The sequence below is a fragment of the Mastigoproctus giganteus genome, chromosome 3 (genome assembly GCF_048544385.1).
Source record: "Mastigoproctus giganteus isolate SK-2022 chromosome 3, ASM4854438v1, whole genome shotgun sequence".
Classification (NCBI taxonomy): domain Eukaryota; kingdom Metazoa; phylum Arthropoda; class Arachnida; order Uropygi; family Thelyphonidae; genus Mastigoproctus; species Mastigoproctus giganteus.
In genome coordinates, this window is record NC_143577.1 from 36,182,806 (window position 1) to 36,209,603 (window position 26,798).

Sequence of the window (26,798 nt, forward strand, 5' to 3'; positions counted from 1 at the left end):
TCTTTCTAAAAGACCCAGATATAAAATTTCAGGAAAATCCACCCGCTGAGAGTCGAGTTATTACATCAAATTTTATTGATCTAATTTTATTGAAATTGGAAATGGCTCGACAAGTCCTTTAAAAGGCTCAAATGTAAAATTTCACGAGAATTCGTCCATTGGGAGTCCAGTTATTACACGTGAAATGGCGAAGATAATAGGCGCATTATACATATATGCTGACGCACCTAAAAAGATAGAAAGAAATACTTAAATTATTTCTAAACATCCTATAAAAAAGAAACAGATTTTAAAAAAAGATAAAAATCGAAATCTCGAAAGAAATATTGTTTTAATGTCGATTCTGAAACGTTGAACTTGTAACAGTATTTAAGTATTTTTAATTTCATATAACGGTATCTTTAAAAAATATGGGCATGATTAAAAAAAATTACGAAGTACTTTTGATAATTTTAAATTTAAATTTATTGAATAATATTAAATATCTATTGGGTTTTAGATTAATAAAAGTCTTTTTAGATTAATTAATTTATTTTATTCTTGAAAACTATATAAAAAATTAAAGCGTGTGTACCTTGTACACACGAAAGATGTTTTATGTGAAACATCCTTGGCTTGGAGGAAGTTAGCGAAATCCATTTGTAGAATAATACGACGCCAAAATCATACTTCCTGCAGTTACTACTGCAAGAAGTATGATTGTGACGATGTAGTCTCGTCCTAATCATACATCCACAATCTACGCTTGTGTATCCTGTACGCACGAAAGATGTTTTATTTTATGTGAAAACATCGTTTACGAAAATTAAACTGTTTAAATTTTTAAAATGGAACAGCCAGAACCGAAGTTATGAATGATGTAACGTTTTATGTTCACGCCCACCGCTTACTCTACCAAATCAACGTTAGTGACTGAGTTATCCTCATTACTGTAATTTAGGAAGTGACGTCATTTGCGTCATTTCCGTCTCGCATTTTCGTTACCATTCTGTTCTACTTCGGTCCGAAAAACATAAAGTCGTCCTTGACGTCATCACTACGTCACACCATCAAATGGAATGCCATTGGCCAATAGAAATGAACAAATCTGAGTAGCAAAATGCATCTTGCAGATATTTTCTAGAATGTACACCAGAAAGAACTCTTACGGTGGAAAGATAAAAAGATTAAATATGACAGCACACACGTATATAACCATAATTATTCAGGACAATCCGACTATTGATTTGCCAACCTCTGCATTCAGTAATGCAACTAAAACATGGGGAGAAGAGAAATGAAGAAACCATCCCCGTGGGTTTTTCATTAAACATGACGTCATCACACTAAACCACCCCTCCAAAATGGAAGACTTAAAGCCAGTTTATAGCGTACTTTAAAAGCAACTTCGCTAACTCATTACGAATGTGTCGCTATCTGCATCACGCCATGCGTCGTTTTGCATTTTAGTTGTTGGTTTGTATTTGCTATTCGTTCTATTTATTCTTTCCTCCTCGCCCCCACCACTTTATCAGGGCTTTGCTGAAAACTGGAGATTTCGTTTTGCTGAAATGTTGACAACTTACAAAATCCCGAATAAAACAAACTAAGAGAATTACACTGTAATAAAATCCGGTAATTGAATTTTTTTGTTGTTCAATAAAATCACGTAGATTTTTGTAAATAAACAAATTCCTTTTCTCCATTACATCGAAATATTGCGAACAACCTTTTTTTATTAAATGTTTTTCTAGGCGTATTTGTTGTATTACATGAAATGTAATTTATTTTCGATACGAAATGATTTTTTAATCTTCCTTTTATTATTTACCAACGTTTTCAGGTAATAACTATCTCCTATTTTCAGCTAAATAATGTTTTTATTGATTATCTCTTTTTTTTTGTGCACTGAAATTGAAATCTTGGAGGAAGAATTTATCAGAATGTAAATTTACAAAACTGTTTTTATAAATGAAAACTCAACGTATTCAAGAAAGAAATTAGATAAAAATTATAATTTAATTTAACACTAGGAAACAGAAACTTTATACAAGCTCACTGATCCAAGGTACCAGTTATACGCATCAATTCACGCTTATGGGCAAGAAGAAGAAATATCGGAAGTTGTGACGTCACAAATGAAATATAAAATTATTAATATTTAAAATAAATAGCCGGGATTCGAACCCGCACTTCTCCAAACGAGTGATAAGTGAGGAAGCCACTATACTATCACGAAGAACTTGAAGATTTGAAAACCTGTGTTAATAGTCCTAGTTTGGCAATTTTTGCAACTGAAATTCTCCTCCACTCGTGCAAAGCAGCTGCCAAAACCGATTTGGAAGAAGGCTGTTTTTCCCCCAGCCTAATCCTGCACTCCATTTTCCTCGCAGGCTTAAACAGGGTTAAGGTTCGACTCTATTGCCCACAAACCGATCATATGCTATCCTCGCACTCTATCAAATGGGATTTTTTTGCAATGTCACAATGTACGCAGTACATAATTGTCCAAAATTTCCGCATTAATCATGGATTTCATGGTTTCAAGCACTACTACGAACGAACTAAGTCCGAATCAACTGGAACAGTCCCATATCATCAAACCGCATCCACCAATCTTCATGGTCGAGGTGGAACTCTCCGACAGGAAATATTCTCCGGTCAATCTCCATACGTAAACAAGTCCATCGACATGAAACACTGAATAACGAGATTCGTCGCTCCAAATCACCTTTTGCCACTGTTCTCCAGTTCGTCAATGTCTGGAACATCACCTCAAATGGAGTTTCTCACTGGAAACCATAATATCGGGCTTATGCACAGCTTGGCATTGAAACCAAATTATGCAGTTCGTTAAGCTAGTTGATGTATTGACCGATGTTCCTGTGCCCTCTGTTTTTGGGCAAAGGACATGTGTTAGCCACAAAAAAAATAGCCACAAACAAGTTCTGTCAATTTGTGAGTCATCCAAAACTTATTTTTCGTTGAGATCGCACCTATAGCGTTCAGTCTTTGAATAAGATCGTCCATAGTGGATTTTGGGATTGTTTGTTTGGGGATTTATTAGGCGCATCGGCATCCGTGGCCATAGTGCGCCGGATTTTGGGAGAAAACATAAGTTGCTTTCATATTCAGTCACTGTCCCAAGTTGAAAGTAAGTTCCGATCCGCGACCTATAATTGCTTCTAACGTACTGTTTCACAAACAGCTGTACTAGATTTTTATTGGAAGCAGATGCACATGAGTGGGGAACTTCTGACACACTAACAATATTCGCGGGGTAGGAGAGGTGGCCGAATGCTTTTGGTCATGTAGTGTAGAAGAAATATTATCTGTACATTTCACAAAGAATCGAAAGGACCAATAAAAGAACCAGTTCAAAGTAACTTTATTCGGCATGATTCACGAGAAGGCAGTGCTGGTAGACTGAAACCTATAAATTGATGCGAATCTTCATCCCGAGGGAATGATGAAACGTAGCCTGATATCCATCTTGCGCTAGCGTCGGTCTCCAACTCTAATCAACTTGTTACACGCCTGGCATCCAGCTTTTGATTCATCAGACTATTTTTATTACCTTTTAAGCCTCTTCTATTTATTAAATGCGATTACTTGAAGAAGGCACTGCGATAATTCCCTTTAGATAAATTACCTGATAGCGGAAAAAGCGTTTCTCCTAAGTGTGCTTCTCCTACTGAAGAAAGCAACATTTGACCATAATTAATGAAATGACTTGTCAGCCATGGAATGAGATGTCTTCCGAATGCTTCGCAGGATCCTCTGCTGCCCGTTAAATATGATTCTGTCACACAGACTCTGCCTGCCCTTAAATGATTGTCTTTCAAAGATCCTCCTACCTTGATACAGAGATCAGCACATGGCAAGAAACGAAGGTGAGGTTCGAAATGGATGGGCAGGAAGAACAGAAAGTAGCAGAGATAATTAGAATCGCAACGACATATGAACGATTGAAAGTGGAAAATGACGGCAAGAGATAGATAAGGGCAAGATAGAGAGATAATGAAGTAACAACTGCGAAATAAAGAATGAATGAGATGTAGATGAAAGCGAGATAAGAATAAAAAATAAAACAAGGATGAGGAGAAAAGAGAAAATGACTTGATAAATGGATTGAAGGTAATGAAAAGAAAGGAATTATTTACTCTTTCTCTCTCCCTTTCTCACATAAACAGCACACGTAGATTTATACCGATTTACTTTCAAACTATAAATATAACACGAGGAGTCACTAAGTAACAAACATATACAATATGGTGATAGCAATCGATGCCATATCGGTTTTATATGGAACTACATTGAGTGGCCACTTTATTAGGTGCGCCTACCATCTTCATGAAATGGAACGTTCCAGAAGGACACCCCGGAGTTCGGCAATGGAGCAAGGCACTGGCGTGGACTGGCGAATGTTGAATGTAGGTTTTAGCAATAAATTTCTTCTAGTAGAATATGTTGGAATATTTAGCGATGAGGCTCCCTTCTTGTACATTTTGCTAACACCTGGAGATAGCGTGAATGATGGATCATATTCTGAAATAACAGACACACCGCAGAAAACGACCTAGACTCTTAAGACATGGAGTGCTGCTGTTGCATGACAACTCAGGACCGCATACAGCGCTTGTAACCCAAGGGACCATAAATATTTGGGGTGGGAGGGTAGCCCGTAGAACTACTTGATCATCTTCCCCTCAGTGTTTACCTATCCCTTGCAATTTGTTGGGAAAATATTTCTGATGATGGGGAAGTTGAAAATGATATGCGCCACTAGTTGTTAAGAGTAACGGACGTCGTTTTGTTCAACGGTTTACCAGAATTTGAAAAAAGCGATAGGAAAGGTTACAGATATTTATGGGGATCATGTTGAAAAGGAAAGCTATATTCAGTTTACTGCTCGCTTTGTCTTCGCATGTAGTACAGTAGTTATAATATTCCTCTCTCCTCACCGAGTGGAAAAGGATGGGTTCGAATTCTCTCAATGACGCAAGGAACTCTGATTGGTTTTTTAATCCATGGCTGAGTTCATCGGTCTCAGGCGAAGATAGCAACGTTTCTTTCACCACGAACTCGGGGTTTTTGTCCAGAAAAACAGGCAAACCGACTGGAGAATGCCCGTAATTTATGAGCTTAATAAATTAGTGGATGAGGTTGTTCTCGGGTAACCATAATATGACATCGTTTTCCTTTGCTTGCTTCTTTTTTAAATTACTTTGTAACCTACTAATTGACTTCCCCAAGCTTTTGTCAAGAACCACTTGAATAAATTAATAATTCGATATAATTTTAAGTTTGAACATTAAGTACCTAAATATAGTGGAATGCTGATGATTCAAAATAGCTGAGTATTGAACAGTTCAGATAACCGATTACTTCGGTTGAGCCTCCCTTCCTTCATAGAAAGTGGAAAAGGCGTGGGTTTCAATGCGTTTCAAGACAGGAGTCATTTTGTGTTTTTTTTTTCTGCACCTTGACCGAGTTAGTCGGTTTCCGGCGAGGGTTGGCACCACCCGAAAATTCGTTTTTTCGTGTGGTGACAGCAAGAGGAACGCTAATTGCATAATACGTGCAATTACTAAATTTTGCAGGCTGACCTGGATTCTGAGCAACTCATTCATTTGCAGGACCACTCCGTGGGCTGCAGATGCATCATCACTCATGTTTACTCATCAGTTTTATATGCCAGAGAGATTTGGACATCCACAGTTTCATCCCACCTTAAGTGCCTTTAATCCAGGAAATGGTGGCTGTCGAAATGGACAACTTGGAAATTTCGGTTACCATCTGCACTTACGACCACCGAAATGGCAGAGGCCCTCAGAATCAAACACCTTTCTGCAGCTTTTCATGAGAGAAGACTCCCTTCTCCTCAGTGGTGCTCACCACTGAGGAGAAGGGACAACGAATCCTGGAAACTGTTTTGCTCTGTAATACTTAAATTAAATTAGAAATTTCTCTGCGCCCACTGTAAAACTACATTAACAGTAGCATGTTGTTGATATGTTGTCTTTTGTCCTTGTCCTGATTATCTTTCGCTGACAAAACTGTAAGAGATTAATCTCAGAGCAGAACAAACTTGCCTATGTAATAAGTTGCCTGGTATTGCACTACTTTCAGCAGATAGCTTTAACTATGTTACAACTTTGAATATTGGTTTCGTAAACCGCATTACAACTCACATCTTACAACTTGTTTAAAACTGTTTTGTCTGCGTGTTGTCACTAGACACGATCTGTTGAAGGACAAGATAGTCCTGAAACAGGCTGTCATAACAGACTCATCTATTAAGCAAATGGCCAGTTAATCTATAGAAAGCTATGTGTTTGAAAGATGTGCAATACCGGGGCCACGAGTTCAAAGGCAAGTTTGTACTGTTGTGAGAATTAAGACCATTGTATTCTCTATGCATTTTGAATCCTTTGGGCCGCAAAAACAGATCATAAACATGTTACTAAATCACAAACTTTATATTTTTCTGTTTTGAGAATTTTAATTAACACATCTAACCTAAACAAGCCCACTCAACGTAATTATGATTACCATTCAACGTTTTGTATTCATATTTTGCTTTCTGGAACATACTTTGTAATTGTAGCTGTGAATTGCTCTTTGGAGTAATTTTAAAAACTTAATTTGATTTAAAACTTCGATTTTTACTTTGATATCGACGTCATAAACTGCATTCTATAAATAAACCTGAAGAAATTTTAGAAGTATTGTGGAAACACATCTTCATTAATTAAATAGCACACTGATTAGATAAAAACAGAAACTACGCCTCAAATGTGCAGCTTTAATTTTCCGAGGGTTTATTTGGTCGATTTTAAAATCCCATGAGGTCCTTTCCACAGAAGGGCAAATTAACTGGCCTTTGCTATAAAAAAACCGTTCTTTTCTTACACCACCATTTACAATCATGCAGTTTACATAGGCACCGATCTTTTCAATATCGTTATCTGTTATCCAGTAGGGAGAAAAAGAAAGTGGTACACCTAGCAATGAAATTCCTCTATGATACTCATTCATCTTTGACTTAATTACGTTTTTTCGACATGTTCCAAGATTTTTAACTAAATTCCAAAACATTTTCAACCTTCTTGATACTTATTTTCTGTTTTTGTTTCACATTTTAATCTTTCCAAGATTGTTTCTCTGCTCCTTACACACATTTCTTGTCATTACAGACCTTTTAATCTCCAAATATACCTCTTTTAGAGAATACACTAAAGTTTTCTTAAATTTTTCTTCACCTAAAATCATGTTAGCATGAGAAATATCTTGTAAAGTTTAACCAACGGTTTTATTATCATTATTTTTAATTGCTTAATGCAAAATGATAGTCCGTTTCCATCTCAGATCCTCTATATAGCTTTGTATCTTCAACTAGTTTTTCAAAGATCCTTTTCTAGAACTATTTAAAAAGCCAACAGAACAAATATTATTAAAAGGTTTTCTCTTCTTAGACAAATTTTTTAACTAAAAATAATGCACTAAAATTAGGTTTTTCTATATGATTCTGTTAATAAAATCCTGGTTTCGTACACCCAAGAATTGTACAACATATGCAGCTATGTTTTATATCCATTTTAACCAAAAAATGAGTAGAAAGACATATAAACGTCATGTATAAACATGCACATAAACATATACACATCATGTACCAAAAATAAGTAGAATGACATATACACGTCACGCCAGTGACGTGTATATGTCATTCTGTTCGATTTATCTCTTTCTGGGACCTCCTCTATTTCTTTTTCCAATAGGTTTGTAATTCATTGCCGTGACTGGTAATTCTGATGGTTGCCATCTACAAAAGTACATTCATTACGCATGCGTCATTCTTCTTCACCTTCCGTTTCCGTTTTACTATAAGTGATAAGCCAACTCCGAAATGCTACTCATCTCTGATAAGCAGCCTATCATACGTAGGAGAGCGCATGGAACAGTTTTTTTTATTAATAATATTTATTTTTCTAATTAAATATATTTATATATATATTTTAAAATAACTATAATAGCCAATTTAAAAATATAATAAAATTAAATATAAAAATGAAACTATAAAAGCACAATGAGTTAGAAATATTGTCCCAAAATATGGGTGGATTTTTTTTTGTTATTGCCCTCTTTTAGTCGTAATAATTTTCCGCAAATCATCATCGTTCAGGGACGGTAAATGCGAAGGATATAAGCGTTTTCCATAATGTATTCGTCACTGAAAGAACCTGCAGTAAGGGTAAATCTGGCGGATATAAGAATTCTCTTTAGCGCATGCATCTGAAAGAGAATACCAATTCGGAAACAGCCTTTAGAGATTCGATTTTTTTAAATTTTTGCTTTATATTTGAATTTGCAGTTAACAGTTCCCATTTTTCTACCGATTATAAGTAATAATTCTGTATACTTCAACCGTCAGCAAATGTCCTTTATTCAGCGTCACCTAATCCTAAAGTTGCTGGTAACGGGTAGAAATTTCTGCACGCACTTCAATTTGAAGTATGTGTCACTCAAGAAAACACTCCACGTGCCAGTCTGCTGAAGAAAATCCGGAGGTCTTAAAATTTCTTTAAATCTAATTGCGTTAGAAATGCTGAGTGCGCTCTTGCCTGCCGAATGAAAAGGAATCCACCTGATAATTGCGTATTTGTCAATCATTTCGGTAGGTATGCATACCACTAGTCGTACATCACCATGCACAAGACCTTGCATGGAATTTCATTCGGAGAATGAAACGAAAGATTCGACCGAAAAAGAGTACAACGTTCCTTTTATCACTTCAAGTGGACAAAGAAAAGTTGAGCACTTCTAACAGTTCCCCGAATATATTTCTTACCAAAAAAAAAGAAGTCAGGATCGATCTTTTCAAGCATTAAACTTTGGATAAAATAAATTGGGGTAATGTTATTTATAATTTTAAATAAAGATTTAATTTTAATTTGAATTAATCTTCATTAATTTATGGCTCGTTCGATGAACCTGTTTAATGCTACCATTGGGACTCCATTTGCCCTTCAGCTCTTATCGTATTGCATTACATCAATTGGAAATGATTGGTGAATTGCTCATTAGATCACGATGGCGATAGTTAATTTGGCAATTCTGTAATTGCAACGAGTGGTTTCAACTATCTCTGCTCCTCGTTTATCTTCTGTTTCTCTCTCTATAGCGATAAATATCGTTGCTGACGTCAGTGCTTAAATTAAAGTGACCTTAAATCGTTAAGGTTAATTAGATTAATTTCGGATGTATGTCGGTAAAGCGTTCAGTTATTTTTACATTTGAATAACTGTAGTAGCTTGTAAGCATTACTGCAGAACGAAATATGCTGCTTAGTAAAGCATTAGATTAACTGCATTATTTCTAGTTTGATTTTATGCAGTTTTTTTTAGTGTGCCGTCAGACGCATAAAATTTGCATATTATTAGCACACGTTGTAGGAATGTAACACATGTTCCTACAGCCGTTTCTAATAAGAGCAGATGGCCGTGGCAGAGCGGAAGACATTTATTCATTCTGAATAAATTTGTAGTTATTTTTGTTCATTGCTTTAATTGCATAAGAAAAGCATGTCTTTTTACCAAATTTGGAGTAACATACACATATTTTCTCTGTGATTTTCTGCAGCTTTTATATAAATAAATATATATATTTATTTATTTCGTGGTGCGGCGCCAACCAAACCTTGGCAATTCCGTTGTGTATGATGTGATGTCAACAACATGTAAAGGCCAATCAGTGTAGTGTTGAGTTGGGTTGTGTGACTGGCCACTTAGCCTAGCTAGAGGGCAGTGACTGCCCCTAGGTGTTTACCATCCCTGGCACTTGGAACTGGGCCACAAATCTACTATCTGCAGTTCACATAATATATACTGATGAGATTCAGATGCCCTCTATAAAGATGCTGATAATGTACTCCATATTTGTTACATGAATAAGCAAACATAGCTACAGCCATCATTACAGTTCAGCTGGTAGTCACATTAAAATCACATCAGATGTCAAAGTCATTAAGGATGGAAAACATGGGTACAGCCACCATCGAAGTCTGGCTGCTAGTCGCAGGGGAATATTCATGTGTTGTTGAGGCGGATCCCAGGGTTCCCCCATTAGCTTCCGTTGTACATCTTGTGTAGAAGCTTATGCCAAAACCGCCCATTTGTATGTTGTGTGTGTAAATGTAGTGATATGGTGTGTTGTTATGTTGTCGGCCGGTAGCTGGCTCTTAATAGATGGGAAGTACCAACACCTGGTCACCACGTCCCACCCCCATCCTCGCCAAGTGGAGGCCGCCAGGATCTACTATCACCTGTTGCACTAACCAAGGGCAAAAGATAAGGATAAAATTAAAAGGCTATAGAAGGAGAAGTCTGGGAGCTGGAGAGGTAAGAAAGAATAGAAGAGAGGAGTAGGATCAAACGGAGGAACCCTCCAATAGTTAGAAGGGTTCCTCTGTTTGATCAGAATAGGCTGCTAGTCACAGTAAGTATCAAATCACACTAGATATCAAAGTCATTAAACAAGGGAATAATAGTCACCCAGACATATTAAAAAAAAAAAGGTAAGTAGCAGCCATTATCAATCCACTACAGGATGGCCTCCTCAATAATTCATGTGGTGGAAAATGGACCATAATCTGCCATATTGTCCAGTGCAGGTTGGTAGATCGACCGTATTTGGCAGTCAGAGGCTTGAACCCCGGTCTACTCAAAGAGCATGTGCTACTGCACTCCGGCCCCTGACCACTCGGCTACGGATGCCATTACCTAGATATCACTAACTTAGACATAAAGGCAGGTGTTAATGCCTGAAGATGTGGCTAATCAGCAAAGTTTCAATCAGCAGAGCACAAACCTTCTTATCTAAATTGTAGAACATGTCCAAACTACGTCAATTGAGCCAAGTCAGACACCTACCAGACAAAGCAAAGGAAATTCTCCTTGGTGATTAACCCCACTACTGCAGCCCCTTTTTCTCTTAAAACGAGCCCGACCAGATAGCAGGCGCAGCACGCACCTAATAAAATAACCCAACCAGCACAATATGTCAAGATCCCCTTAGATAACTTACCGCGAAGTATGACAATACAGACTTGGCCAGAACCAATGGTCAGCTCACCGTAACGTAAGGACAATATTCATTAATCATAATAGCGAAAATTGGGCTATAACTCCAGGTGACACTATTGCAGAACACAAAACTATTAGAAGACCCGGAAACGTACGATGTTCCACAGATTCAGAAGAATTGTTTTACAAAGTCATATACATTCAGTTCTTTGGAGCCACTAGGAACACAATGGACTAAAGAGATTTCCACACCGTTTCAGAAATCGGACAAAAGCTATTATGAACGGATGTCATATCCATGGTCACTACAAGTACAATAAGCACGAGAAGCTTCTGCACAGCGCCAGGAACTGCACAGGAAAGCTGTCGTGAGCAGGTGCTATATTCATGACAAAGACGGCAACAGGAACTGCAATAACGCCTTGTAATGTTGTACATGAAGGCAGTACCAGGAACTGCTGATGCTTAATAATGCACCAGCCAACTATCGCAGTCAGGCCCTTTCAGAGCCAGAGATATCATAAGGAGATGCTATATATTCACCTGAAGATCAGCACCAGGAACTCAATCGACGTCTTGTAATGTTGTACATGCAAACAATATTAGGAACTGATTGCTAGTTCTAATCTTGGAAATAATCGAACAGAATTCAACCTAGTGTAAGCCACACCCTCCTCTTGAGGGCCAGGTTTCCCCATTTTGATTCCCAAAAACAAACAAACCTGTTTTTGAACACACAATTAAAAGACAGGACAACAACTTTTTTGGCCAAAGTTTTTCCTTTATTCAACCTGGATCTGTCATGAAAATTTTTTGCTTATTTAGGACAAAGCTGGTGTGGTTGTTGAAATTAACGGGAACTACGACTTGTTAGCTTAAAATTTTAAGTAGCAAATTTCTACCTGTAGACGTTACCACGCATTCAAATCTGTTTGTTGGAGAGCACGTCAACGTGAACATTTGCTAAGTATATTGCGATTTATAATGAAGCGAATCTTGTGGAGAACTCATTACTATATCCAGAAGTTCTGAGCAGGAGATACCTCTCCTGCCATCACGACAGCTGTCAGAAGAGCCAAACTAATTACATTGCAGCACTTAACCTCCCCAGAAACTTGTGTTTCGTGCCACACACAACACCCTAATCGCTCTGAGATGAGATTGCAAAGGCAATTCTCAGCCCTCGAATACATATGAAACAAATTCTCCCTTATGTATTTATAGGTTCCAAGAAGGGTCGCTGAACTAAGATTTCTTTGTTTCTTTGGTATCAACAAGCAATTTAGACTATTCTTTCGAATATATTTGAACATAAAGAAGCTTTTTGTCTACAGATCAGCATTAGCCAACGTCGTATCAATAACAGAAAATGTTTTCTTCTTGATATAAAACAGACATTACCACTAAAGCTTCACAGGGTAACGTACTTGGTGTTAATTCAAAACGAACTAAATTTTACCCATTATAAGGATTTCAAAACATTTAACGAAATCAATGATCCCTCCCCCATATCTCTCATTAGTACAGTGCATATGAATATCTTTATCCATCCTAAATGTTAAAATACTCTGGTTAATGAGGTATTGTAAATTATTTTTCCATTTTTCCTTAACTTGCTTTCTTTTGCTTTTATTTCCTTTCTATCCCTGATTGAAATCAGATTTGCGAGCTATAAATAAGTCAGTGTCTGAATTTTCATGTTATACACTCAGTTCTTTGTTCTTTTGTTAAAAGTCTGTTACGATAAACTAATGGAAGATTCCATTCTACTTGTTTACGTCGACTTCAAAGAGTTTTAAAAATAGAAAACCTTTAATATTCTTTTCTTCATTTAGCCTTGATTAAACTCAATTCGTTTCACATCAGACACACAATCCTTAATGAGATTTTCCCAAGTTAAAAAATTATACTTTGATTGGAAAAATCCGATTTAAAGAGTTTTCTTCTTTAAGGCCATTAAAAGCGAGTGAAATTTCTATCTGAAGCTAAAAGTCACATTTTGTAAAAGATTTCAGAGATATTTGTGTTTCACTTTCTTAATCAATTATTTGCGTTTTCGTGTATTCTGATTTACGATGGAAAAGTAGAGAAGCGGTTACCTATGTATTAGCAAAATGCACACCTTAATTAGTATTCAGTTTGATATTTTAGTTAAAAAAGTATAATAACCTTAATTAGTATTGACAGATAAACAAATATCGTCATAAACAGCATCATGAAGACTCTTATCTAACTTGTTTTTTATTCTCCAGCTATGGAATTCCACTTTCCAATTTTCTCTATCATTTCTTCTTGCTTTGTTTCTTTTTATTTAAATATTTCTTCTTCTCCTTTAAGATGAACAATAAGAGGAGTGGTCTCACATATCTGCATGAATAACAAAACAGGATCATTGCTCTCAGTTACATTTTATAATAAACTGAAAGTTTTTTCCTCCTTTCTTTCTTTCTTTTAGATACGAGGTCAATGTTCATATCCTTGTCAGTGTTTCCAAGAAAACATTTTCTGCCCAGAAGGAGTTTCCTTAGTAACAGATGGATGTGGCTGCTGTTTAATATGTGCTCGCCAACAGGGGGAAATATGTGATAGAATACAGACATGCGATACTAGAAGACAATTGGAATGTTTTTATCCATCTCCTCTTTTTAAATCAGGGACTTGCAGAGGTAGCGTATTAAGTGATTAATTTACTTTAATAATAATCTCTTTTTTGCCTCCTGTTAATTTCTTATTTCGTTAATCATCTCTTTCTTATTCCTTTAAATGAAGGACAAGCAACGTCTGTTCAGCTGTGGGGTGGATGAAAATTTCAATGATGAACAATATGTATACTGCATAACTATACGATAGATTCTTTATTATACAGCATTTTAATTTTATATTTATACTATGTATATTCTTCATTCAAGGAGTTGTTAAATCGTAACTGCAATTATTAAAACAAACAATTATTAAAACATATAAAATGATGAGAAGTGAACCAAAAACAGAATGTATTTGTGTGAGTTTGTGACTTGGACATTTCTCAAATAAGTATCAATATTTGGCCGAATGCTTTTTGAAGCAATTCGTAATTTATTTCTGAGGTTATGATCTATTATCTTCGATTTTAAGTATTAATATTAGTTTTAGTAAAACCAAATAATGTAAGCAAACCTTTTTCAGCCAAAAAAAAGCCTGAATATTCATACTTTTATGAAGATAACCGTCCAGTTCCGCATTAAATTTATCCAGACTTATTGCCACATTGAGAGGGAACTTATTCCAGCGTTGGACAACCCGATACTTATAGGTGAAATCATGAGATCCAGACTTCTGTTATTCCATGGTATTTTATATTTGTGTTTCCTAATTCGGGTCTCACTCACGAGGGAGAATGGATCTTCATCATTCATTTTACTCAATCCCTTCATTCTCAATGAGATCTCCCTATATATGTGTAGTTGTCAATCTTTTCAGTCCACATCTTCTAGGCCATTCTTTAATATGTGCATCGCTTAACACTCGTCACCAACTTGGTCGGCCTTCTCTAAACCCTCTCCAGAAGTTCTATACCTTCTTAGGCGCGTTTCCAGCCCTTAATATAATAGCCCAAAGCGATCTAACCTTCGTCTTATAAAGAAAGACAATAACGTCCTTCTCACTACTAGCAAAGATTCTACAAATCATGAACTACGTACCTTCCTAATCGGCCTGTTTACACTCCATGGAAAGTTTCATGTCATTTTGATCATAACACCCAAGTCTTTTTATTCTTAAACAATGTGTAGCTCCTCTTCCCCTTATACGGGACTCCAGGATTTCTGTTCCCAAAATTACTATCCTGGAAGAAGAGCAAGAGTCGCTATAGCACATACCTGCCCCCTCAACTTCTGCCGATCCTAGTTACACTACTGAAAATGACAAACCCCCACACTTAATTGAGCAAAGTGAAGTTAATGATTTGGTTAGGGATTTAAATCTTTCAAAGAAACAGGCTGAGCTATTAGGATCTAAGTTGCAACAGTGGAATTTGCTGGCAAAAACCACGAGGATTTCTGCGTTTAGAAACAGAAATCAAAAGTTAGCGGGTTATTATAAAATGTAAGGTTCTCTTTGTGTCTGTAAAGATGTAAACGGATTGTTGGATGAACTAGAGTTTGAACACTATTCTGAAGAATGGAGATTATTCGTTGATTCTTCTAAACTCAGTTTTGCTACACAATAATAATATCAAAACATCGATCCCAGTGGCTCATTCAGTGGCCATGAACAAAACCTATGGTAGCATGCCATTGCTATTAAATGCCTTAAAGTTAAAACTATAAGAAATATTGTTGGAAAATCTGTGGTGATTTTAAAGTAATCACTTTGTTGCTTGGACTATAGGGTAGTTTAATATGTATTGTTGTTTCCTGTGAAGGAATGGCCCATCAGAGAAGAATACGTTCCCAGGAAACTCAACATCAAATGCAAGCTTTCAGTGAAACCTGAAGTGGCGCTTCTCCCACCTTTGCACATTAAGTTGAGTCTCATTAAATTTTTTGTAAAAGCTCTGGACAAAAATAGTGAAGGTTTAGAATACGTGAAAAGTTAGTTTCCAAAAATTAGTGATGCAAACTGGGAGGGTATATTCGTAGGCCCACAAATTAGGCGGCTTTTAAAGGACGAAATCTTTGGATTAAACTTAACGCCACTGAAGTAGATGCTTGGGAATCCTTCAGCGCTGTTATTAGCGGATGAACAGCTAATAGTGGACGTTATTAGCAGGGGGAACGATTCCACCAAGATATCCACACCATGGAGCAGAGGTATCAAGGACAATGGGGTCCAGCAATGATGGGTGACTGTTGCTGGTTTCTGATAAGGAAGGACCATTTTGCTCATAAGAGGGAAAGATAACTGTAAATAGTATAATTTCCTATTTTTGCCTTCACTTTTGTGGGTTAATTGCTTACTTAAATGCAAATATGTTATTTTTTTTCCAGTTGGAACGTTTACTGGTCATCATTTCTATTTCAAGCAATTAATTTACAAGAAAAGTAGTCAAACACATTTAGATTAGTAAAAATTCACAATTTTTGAGAAAAAGGAGCACGAAGCCATAACATGAAAACGTGACGTGCTACGAACTTTCTACTTCCATTTTCATTTTCAGCACATGCGATTTAGTCAACATCAGTTGATTTCGTTCATGTTATCGAAAAAACGTTTAAAATTGTTGGCTAGTGTAATTGAAGATTTATGACAACCCTCTGTTTGCTCCTATCTTTTAGCCAGCCTGCAGTCCAGCATAGAATCTTACCTGCAATTCCAATTTCATCCAATTTAAATAGCAACATCCTACGATAGTCTGTATTGAAAGCTTTCCTAGATTCTAGATAGATGATATCAAAATTATTACCTGCGTCCAAGTGCTTAATGATTACACCATAGCAATATACCAGATTGATGACGCATGACGTCCTGTTAAGAAATCCCTGCTGGGATCTAATCGAGATTCCATTCTTGTCCAAATGGTCCTGATTAGCATCCTTAACTATAGACTATAATTTTTCGCTATAAGAGAAGTCAAACTGGCTGATCTATAGTTATCTACTTCCTCTTTGGCACCACTTTGTGGATCGAGGAGACATCAGCACTTCTCCATTTGTCGGGAATCTTCCCAGAGTTCAGTGAGGCTCTCATTAGTATTCCTAACTGTTTGATACATTCAAATGCAGTCTTGTTAAGTACAACTGAATATACATTGCCCTACCATTAATATCCGGACATTCCTCCATGGATGGGGAAACAGGTCCCATGCATGCAACACGTCACAGAACCTGTTATAAATATGCAGACTCGGCTCCGAACGGACAATTGAAAGAGTGGGCATGCAAGACGATACGTTCAACAGAATTACCTCAACAGTTCAACAGAATTGATCACTTCCACAAATGCTAGACGCCAATTAACATGGTGTAAGGAGCGCGAATCCTGGACAGTAGAGCAGTGGAAAACAGTCGTATGGAAAGACGAGTCGAGGTTCGCACTCTACCAGTCTGATGGCCATTCCTGTGTGTGGCGAATGCCAGGAGAACATTTCCTTCCTGATTGTATCCTCCCAACAATTAAGTTTGGTACGGCAGTGTCATGGTATGGGGCTCCTTTCATGGTTTGACTTGGGCCCATTAGGCCTTATCGTGAATGCACCATGAATGCTGTGCAATACCAGGGCCACCTGGACAATTATGCACTTCCAACATTGTGGAAATACCTCAGGGTAGGCCCCCACCTGTATCAGCAAGATAACGTGCCATGCCATACTGCTTGGGTCGTAACAGAGGGGTTTGAGGACATGGGTGTGAAAAAGTTGGACTGGTCAGCCCAGAGTACTGATCTGAACCCTATCGAGCATCTTTGGGATGTACTGGACTGTCAGGTACGTGCACGTCGAGGTCGCCCAAAGAACAAGGCCGAACTGGTGGCTGCGTGAAAGGCCAAGTGGAGGAACATATCACGTGACATTTATAAAAAAAACTGGTGGAGAGTATGCCGCGAAGATTGAAGGCCGTCATAAAAGGTTTCAGCAAAATATATTAAATGGCACAATAAAAGCTCTTTTTTTTGTCTAAAGGCAGGAGATCGGATATTAATTGTAAGGCAATGTATACCATCTTCCACCTGGAGCCTTGCTCTACTTTAATCTCAGTAGCTTATCTAACAATGTCTTGTCTGAGATAATTATATCACTTATTTTACAGTATTTCATTTAGGAAAGAAGCTGCTCAAATTTACAGATAAAGGAATAAAGGCTTAACATGAATTTTGGAAAGTTTTCTAAGGCGCTACATGAAAACGGTCTGAGGCCATAACCCAATACGGACAATGCTCCAGTTACAAATCTCCACCTGCAGGTTATCCATCCCTGAATTAAATCATAATAAATTAAAGCTTCGCATAATTAAAGGCATTCCCCTGCTAAGGTATTTATCCCACAGTACACTTTTCTTATACAGAGAAGTATCGATAAAGTTAGGAAGAAATATGACAATTCTCTCATGGAAACAGAAATCAAATATATTACTTAACACACGAATACATATGATTAAGCAAAAAAGTAATATTTTTATAACCAATAACATACAAAAAATGCCCATTATTCATTAATATACCAAAATTTTCATAATATAGTATATATATCTCATTATAAAGTATAATATAAATAGTATATATGAATACAGTATAATACTGTATTCATTTATTCATTTATTTGAAGAAATTCTTAGTTGTAAGCGATAAAAAAATACACAAATGCAATTTTTGCTGTTTCATTTGAATATAAATTTAACTCTAAATATGTATATATGCGAATTTATTAAATGATATTCATGAAATTATTCCATAACCAAACTACTTCAGACATAATTCTAATGACTAAGTCTTCCTTAGAACAAATAGTTTTATAAATTTCAAATTGTCGTTGGCAGACAACTGCCAACAAACTCAGACGTGACGCTTACCTTGCTAATACAATTACAAACACTGCATTATCGACTATAAATATTTACTATTATAAACAGTAAACATCGCAGAAATGAATCAACTTGCGAACTTTGTATCAAGGGAGTAAAATCTTGTATAATCAGCGATTTAATGGATTTTCAGCGCCATCTAACGATAATGGAAAGCACTTCAACATTCTTAAAATTAGTAATAATTCATATATAGCACGATATTTATGTCACTCAAGGTCGTCATAAATCTAGCTTATTTTTAGATCTCCTTTAATTGATTTTACTGAAGAACGTTAGTAACCCTATCGTGGATTTCATTATCCGAACCTTTCTAAAGATTTAGCAAACAGATAATTAAATATCGTAATATTAGAAATCATTCGTTGTCTTAACTCTGCAATCATTTATAACTCCCTCTTTCCCTGGATTATTGAAAGTTCGTGCCATTACTCAAGCAAATCCCTGGTCAATTGTCCCTCATCACTAATACCAACTACACGGGGAGAGGATAATGCATTCGGGCTACGCGGGGGAATGTGCAATTGATTTATTATGCTTATGAACGTGAAAGGTATGGTATATTAATGGTCCACCGATCTGTTCTCTGGGGATAAAACCGGATAGGTTGTAGGAAATATATTTCCCCGTAGCGGAACTGTGACAGAGCATCGGAATTGCAGTGAATACAAATGATAACCCCAAGTGAACCCCATTCATCCTTTCTATACATCATATGTTTGCATATATTTTGAATGAAACTCGTTAAAATCTCGAGAGAAATTGAAAGTCAAATGGTCACGAAATATTGCATTCTCCTTTTGAAGTTTTAAAATGTCAATTAGTGAATTTATCTTACTCTTTAATCCAGATTGTTGTGTTAATACCAATCACTGTAAAACGTCCACATTTTGATGTTCGCCAATATATATATATATATACACTTTCTTTTTCTAGTTAAACAAGCCAAACCTTGTCTGGTTGCCAAGGAAAGTTACCGAGATGGGGAGACATTTAAGATTGATTGCCGTACGCAGTGTACATGTCAGAATGGTACCTATGGATGTGTGTCTCTATGTCCTCATGAAAATATCCGTCCATCTGCTAGCTGTCATAATCCAAAACTTGTACGATTCCATAGTTCATGCTGTAGAGAATGGCTCTGCGAAACAGATACGTGGAGTGGTAAGCAAGTAATTTTTCTAGCGGTATATTTGAGTAAATTTGAATGATTTTATAAACTATTAAAATGTTAATTTAAAAGAAACATTACTCAATCACTGCGTATATATCTCTTTAAAGATCTGGTATAACCCAATCCCAGAAGATCGCCGAATTTAAAGAGTTTAATGTATATGGACTCGAATTTTAAATCAACTTGTGTATACGGCTAAATGAATAAGAAGATCCAGCATCATTTAAAATATTTTAACAACTAAATCTGTTTAAAATTTGACTAAATTGTTATTTGCAATGATGAATAAATCGCTTTTTTTCATTCACTTTAGACAAAGAACCAAACTGCAAAAAGTATTCTACAGACTGGACGCCTTGTTCAACCACATGCGGGGTAGGAATTTCCAATAGAGTGACCAATGACAATCCTGAATGCAAAATCCGAAATGAAACCAGGATATGTGAAATGCGGCCATGCGAAGTCACTATGAATGACTTCTTACCCATCAGTCGTCAGGTGCGGGTGAGTTTAAAGAAATAATTTATTATTCCTTCAGAAACTTATCGCTAAACTTCTTTCAAAGCCATCTTTCATAAGAAAGAAAAATGATAGAAAGAGTTCATCTTAAAAATATGTTCGTTTTCCCCTATTCGGAAGCCCCCTCCACCTTGCTGTACTTAACAAGAATTATGTGGAAAAATGCGTGCTTTATAAAGATATATTTCACATATCCAAACAGCATAAAATATGCTGAAATCAGTTTTCTTAGTAATATAATTTTAAAATAAATATTTATCCTATTCATTGTCTTATCTGTGTCTTCCCTACCTGTCTGGAAATATGCATAATGGTTCAGCTCCAATCCACTGAACTGATTTTCCTCCATTTATTCCTCTTATATATGTGTTTGAAAGCCACACGGAGAGCAGGGAATAAATCTTATAAAAAATCTACAGATCTTCTTTCAGACAAATCTTTAAGAAAATCTCCAGGCCTTATTCAGAATCATTAAAAAATAATTATTTGTAAGCTTCTACGCTAAAAAAGAAAACTGTCCTTTTAATCAGTCTTTTTGTAATATCCGGCATTTTTTAAATATTTATTTCTTTCAGTTACCCTACAGAAGTTAAAATTACTACCAGTTCAGCAGAAAAGAAAGACAGTAATAATCCTTTGTTCCTCTCTGCGATTTCTATGTCAAAAGCGTAATTTGAACGAATAGTATTAGTTTGGTGTTAATCTGGCTAAACAGCATTAGGATTTTAAGTGCACATTGGAGAGACGATTTTTTTCCAGAACTGACATTAACTGAGACTTAAACACCTTCAAACAATGAGAGAAAAACGAATAAAAGAGCTGTTCCTTTTGTTCAAACATCCACTGCAGAAGGAGAAGACAATATCTAGAGAGAGAGAGAGAGATTCCATTTTGTTTTTTGCTGTTGCATACAAGACGCCACAAATAGAGGCAGACATTTGCTTTGTACCGTGCACAAACTTTTCTTCCAAACTTGATTTGTGGTACTCTCATTCCAAAGAAAACGCGGTTGTTAAGAGACATTTGCTAAAGTTAAGGCATTTTTTTTTTCATCTCCTGCTTCCCCCTTCCCTGTCCTACATTTTTCTTATAGGGTCACTTGTTATTTAGAATTTCTGGGAAGAGCAACACAGTGTGTTTGGAAAGCTGCATTCAGTTAAATTCTCAAGAGATTTGGAATTACAAAGAAGTCGTTTGAACGAAAAAAAAAGATTGGGCAAGTTTTGCCAAGAAATTAAAACAAAATACAGTAAACCCTCGATTTAACAGACTAAGAGGGGAGAAGGGGTGTCGAAAGTCCATTAAATCGAATGTAACCTGAGGGGGACATTTTTTATTGTTCTTAATGTAAAAAAAAGCTTTAATACAATGTACAGTACTGTACAATATAAAATTATGTTGCAATTTGGCCTTTAATTTACGACATACGGATACCTTGTTCTAATTTCTCAATTAGCTCTAATTTCTGTGCCACATTTAAGTTCACGCGTTTTCTTTTAACTCCTCTATGACTTGATGCCATTTTAAATTGTAAAGATTGCAAAATTATTTAATAAATAAAGTCACAATTCATAAATCAGAGAAAAACTCTGTACACAACCTAACCGCACGATAGCTTGAGGCAGAATGAGACCGAAACAAAGCGAGTCGGTAGACCTGCAGTTTAGTGTCCCGAGTCACGTTCAGCTCGCAAGTTACCGCGAGCTGAACTACGATTTCCTGAATTTTATTATAAAAATAAAAGTAGATAATTATCAAAACAATAATGGAAATAGGTAATGCCATCTATCGGAAATCATGAAGTTCAATTAATTGTAACTTTTATTTGGTTTTAAAAACGTACATTATAGATACAAAAAAATTCTATATATTTTGATTATTTGTACGTCGCCATTTTTTGAACAAAGTTAAATTTCGTTTGCCACTTAGTGCATTGCTTCCATATTGCGAAGGCACCTCACCACGAGTTGCCTTGGTATTACACTACTCTAAATAAAAAGCACTTCTCCAATGTAGGAGTGCTAAGTTGTGCAACTAAATGTATAAATAAATAAATGTAAATAAATAAATGTACAAATTAAATTTTCATTTTCACTCTATTTGTAATATTTCTCTCTTCGTGGCATGAGAAAGTTTCTCATAGCTTACATATTAATCACAAATTAAGTGTTAATGGCAGTTATTTTAACAGAAAATTCAGTATATGCTAAACATGAGTCACTTGGATTGGAAGAAAAATATATCTTTATTAGCAGTTCGCCCCTCAAATTTGAATCAAAAAATAAAATATTGTTTTTGCAATTATAATGAATTTATATTTATTTGTTAGATTATTTTTTAATTTTAAAATTAATTGAAATATTATTTAGACACCTTTCTCTTTTTTTATAAGTTAAAAATGAAAGAAAAGCCAGTAAAAAGAGTGATTATGAAAATTGCTGACAGTAGGTCAATAAGCAAAAGCTTGGTGGACCCTGGCGGGGTTACCCTTCACTAATGTGACAGGATTATTGCCGAATGCAAAGATTATTTTTCTAATACAAATTCTATTTTTGAGGTAGCGATATTGAAAAGGTTTGATGTACGCGAAAATTGCCTGTTTTATGTTGAGAAGAGGTTGAAGTGTAGGGAAACCTACATTTCAACCTGTGAAGGTTATAAACTGTGAAGTTGGAACGCATCTGATCTGTAAGTGTCATTAAACAGTTTTGGAATAAACAGTTCAAAGACACACTTGGTTAAAATTAAGCACCTGCAGCATTGAAACGTGGTTTGATCGTGTCAGAAGCTGGATGGACAGATGGTTGGGTGGGAGAGTGCAGAGAGTTGTCGTTGGATTCTGCTCTTCGTGGACTGGTGTTATCGGTAAATTTCCTCAAGGTTCCGGGCTGGGCCTACTGTTGTTTTCTGTGTTTGTTGATGATATTGATGGGGTATGCCAAGCTTAATATCTGGGTTTGTGGATGATATGAAGGTTGGGGGGGTGGTTAATGACAGTAATGACTGTGTGCTGCTGCAGGGGGATCTAGAAAAATTGGGCATTGAGCTGAGAGATGACGGTTGAGGTTTGGTATTGAAAAAACTTCTAGACAAGACTGCAGTTATAATGCAGACATAGCATGGGTTTGTTAAGGGGAAGTCTTGTTTGTTCAATTTGATTGGACACTACGATGTGGTCACAAAGGAACTGGGTGAAAAAAATAATTTTGATATCATATACTTGGATTTTAGGAAAGCTTTTGATACTGTTGCACTGGAAGATTGCTGTACAAGTTGGAGCAGTATGGCATTAAGGGAAAGTTGCTTCTATGAATAAAGAGATGGTTGAGTGGGAGAATATAGACAGTGATAATTAATGTTCACTGCTCTTCGTGGACTAATATTATTAGTTGTGTCCCCCAGGAGTCCGTGGCCCATTGTTGTTTTCTGTATTTATCGATGATATTAATGAAGGTATATTAGGGTTAATGTCCAAGTTTGCAGACGATACGAAAGTTAATAGGGTTGTTAATGAGAGGAAGGACGGTACGCTAGTGCAACAGGATCTGGAAATGTTAAGCAGATGGGTTGAGAGGTGGCAACTGAATTTTAACATTGGCAAATGCAACGTACTGCATATGGGTAGCAGTAACCCCAGAGTAACATATCAACTGGGCGGTACTACACTCAGGATAGTGGAGAGTGAAAAAGACCTGGTGGTAATTGTGCAGTCACATATGAAGTTTTCTGAGCAGTGCAGGCAGGTTGCAAGAGTAGCTCATGAGGTCTTGTCAATGATACACACTAAGTGATCACTGAATTATGACGACCTACCTAATACTTCGTAAGTTATCCTTTTGCCCTCAGTACAGCAGCTATCCGACGTGGCATTGATTCAACAAGATGTCGGGAGGTATGGTCAATCAAGCTGTGTATAATGCGGTCAGCAATGCAGGTATGGAGGTGATTGGTGTATCCAGACGCCTGATATGCCTTTCCATAGTGTCCCACAAGTGCTCTATGGGATTGATATCGCCTGACTTCGGAGGCCAATCGATATGCTGGAAGTCAGAACTGTGTTCCTGAAACCATTCCCGCACAACAAGTGCCCGAAGGCTCGGCGCATTGTCATCTTGAAAGACACCATCGCCATTCGGGAAAAAGTGTAACAGCGGGGTGTACACAGTCAGCAAGCAGTTGACGATAGCGGAGACCACTGATACGTTGTTCCACATACACCAGGGGTCCAAGTTCCTGCCAGTAAAACATGCCCTACACCATACAACCGCTTCCACCGGCCTGCACTTTTGATACATGCATGATGGATGAAGAGCCTCATGTTGTTGACGCAAAATCCGCACACGACCATCCACGGTGTGGAGTAAATAAAGTGACTCATCCGACCAGCACACCTTCTTCCAGTCTTCTAACGTCCAACTTGCATGCTCTTTGCACCAGACCAGTCTTTTACGCCGATGAACCTTGGTTAGGAGAGGATGCCGTAGAGGTAGTCTGCTGGTACAGCCCATACGTGCGAGCCTGTGACGCATGGTCATGCCAGATACTGTTCCGGATTGGCCCATGTTGTATTGGGTAGTCAACTCTTCAAAAGTGCTGCACCTGTTCGCCTGTACGAGTCTTCGGACCCGGCGGTCACCTCTAACATCAACCTTTCGCTGACCTTTGCAGTACTAATTGCCGTCCGGTCGTTGTTTGACCCTTTTGACGCCATTCCTGGTACACTATAACTACGGCGGCTTTCGAACACCCCACCAGTTCAGCCGTTTGGGAAATCGAGGCATCAGCTCGTCGAGCACCCACAATCTGTCCTTTATCAAAATCCGATAAATCCTTCCTTTTACCCATCACGCACCGAATTTTACTACCTACTGAACCGCTGACACTTTATCTATGCTACGTAGGTCGACTAACTCCGCACTCTCGTACCTCACGTGGTCAACGGGTCGCATTCAGTTTTCATAGGGATGGTCATAATTCGGTGATCACTCAGTGTATAGGAATTTTGCTAGCAGGGATAAGGAGGTGATTATTCCGTTGTATAAGGCAATGGTCAGGCTACACTTTCAGTACAGGTCTGGAGGCCTCATTTTAGGAAAGCTGTAGAGCTGCTGAAACGAATAAAGAGAATGACAACGAGATTAGTGAGTGGAACAAATGGTTGGTGTTACTAAGAAAGGCTTAAGTTCTGCAAATTGCAGCGTCTGGAGACTAGGCACCTGTGAAGTGATCTGATTAAGGAGTATAAGTCCTTGAATGGTTTGACCAAGCTCAATGCTGATGGAATTCTTCCTCTTGCTCAGATTCTACACCTGCCGGGGCATAGATTCAAATTGAGGAAAGACAGTTGTAGAATAGATGTGAGGAAATTTGCCTTTAGCCAGCGGGTGGTTGATTGCTGGAACAAACTTCCATCTGTTGTTGTGGAAGTTGACAGAGTAAATAAATTCAAGGCTGAACTCGACAAACTTTTGGAGTGAATGGATTATGGAACGGGAAGTTTTTTTTTTTTTTTTTTGCTGATGCTATATAAGCTTGCTTTCTTGTATCATGTGCCTCTTCTAATGATAATGCTAAATGCAAGGTGCAACATATGGGTAGCAGTGGTTCCAGATTAACATGCCAGCTGTGTGGTGCTGCACTTGGGGTGGTGGAAAATGAAAAGGGAAATTGGGCAGTCAAATATGAAATTCTCTGAGCAGTGCAGAGGAGCTGCCAGAACAGCGCATAGGGATTGTTAATGATATGCTAGGGTTTTGCTGCAGGGGTAGGGAAGTAATTGTTCCATTGTGTAGGAAAATGGTCGAGCTGCATTTTGAGTGCTGCAAGCAGGTCTGGAGGCCTCATTTTGGGAAGGATGTGGGACTTTTGAGGATAAGGCCGTTGGGATTGATGGGGAACAATAGTGCTCTTGCCGGGGGGCTTCAGTGCTGCAAGTTGCGGCGTCTGTAGATTGGGTACCTGCCGGATGGTGTGGTTGAGGTGTTTAAGGCTTTGAACAGATTGAGCGAGCTGTGCTGATGTTCTTATCCTACTACGCCTTCTCTTACTCGGACTACACACAAGGGGGACGTAGGTTCCAGTTGAGAAGGTATGGTTGCAGAGTGAATGTGCGGAGGTTTGCCTTTATCCGGCGGTGGTTGTTTGATGGAACGAGCTTCCGTCTGATATTGTGGAAGTGAACAGCTTGAATAGATTGAGGGAGTAGCTGTACAGGCTGTTGGAGGGGACGATCTGTGCCTGTAGCACAGTGGTATCATCACCATCCTGTCGATGACGCGAGGAACTTTTATGGGCCTTTTTCACTCTGTGGCAGAGTTAGTCGGTCTTAGGCGTAGATAGCAAGGTTTTTCTCCCTTAACCCGGGATTTTTCACTGTTTAGTCTCAGAACCACAGTCTATAGTTAAAACTTTTAAACATGGTCGATTTCCATTTAGTATGCAACTGCAGAAGAATATATTGGGTACCCAATATATTCTTCTGCAGTATTGCTATATTGGGTACCCAATATATTCTTCTTCGACCATGTTTAAAAGTTTTAACTATAG

At 37.4% G+C, this 26,798-nt stretch overlaps 1 protein-coding gene across 2 annotated transcripts in view; it reads left to right on the plus strand.

Moving 5' to 3' along the window:
* The window catches only part of LOC150087875 (CCN family member 2-like), a 40,377-nt gene that overhangs the window by 11,903 nt on the left and 1,676 nt on the right, over positions 1-26,798 (plus strand). The window contains exons 2-4 of one of the 2 annotated variants that reach the window (XM_090370485.1): positions 13,519-13,729; positions 19,496-19,723; positions 20,047-20,237. In XM_090370485.1, the coding sequence (XP_090226611.1) occupies positions 13,519-13,729; positions 19,496-19,723; positions 20,047-20,237 (630 nt within the window). The remainder of the gene's footprint in view (positions 1-13,518; positions 13,730-19,495; positions 19,724-20,046; positions 20,238-26,798) is intronic. The other variant, XM_090370486.1, reaches the window with a different exon arrangement.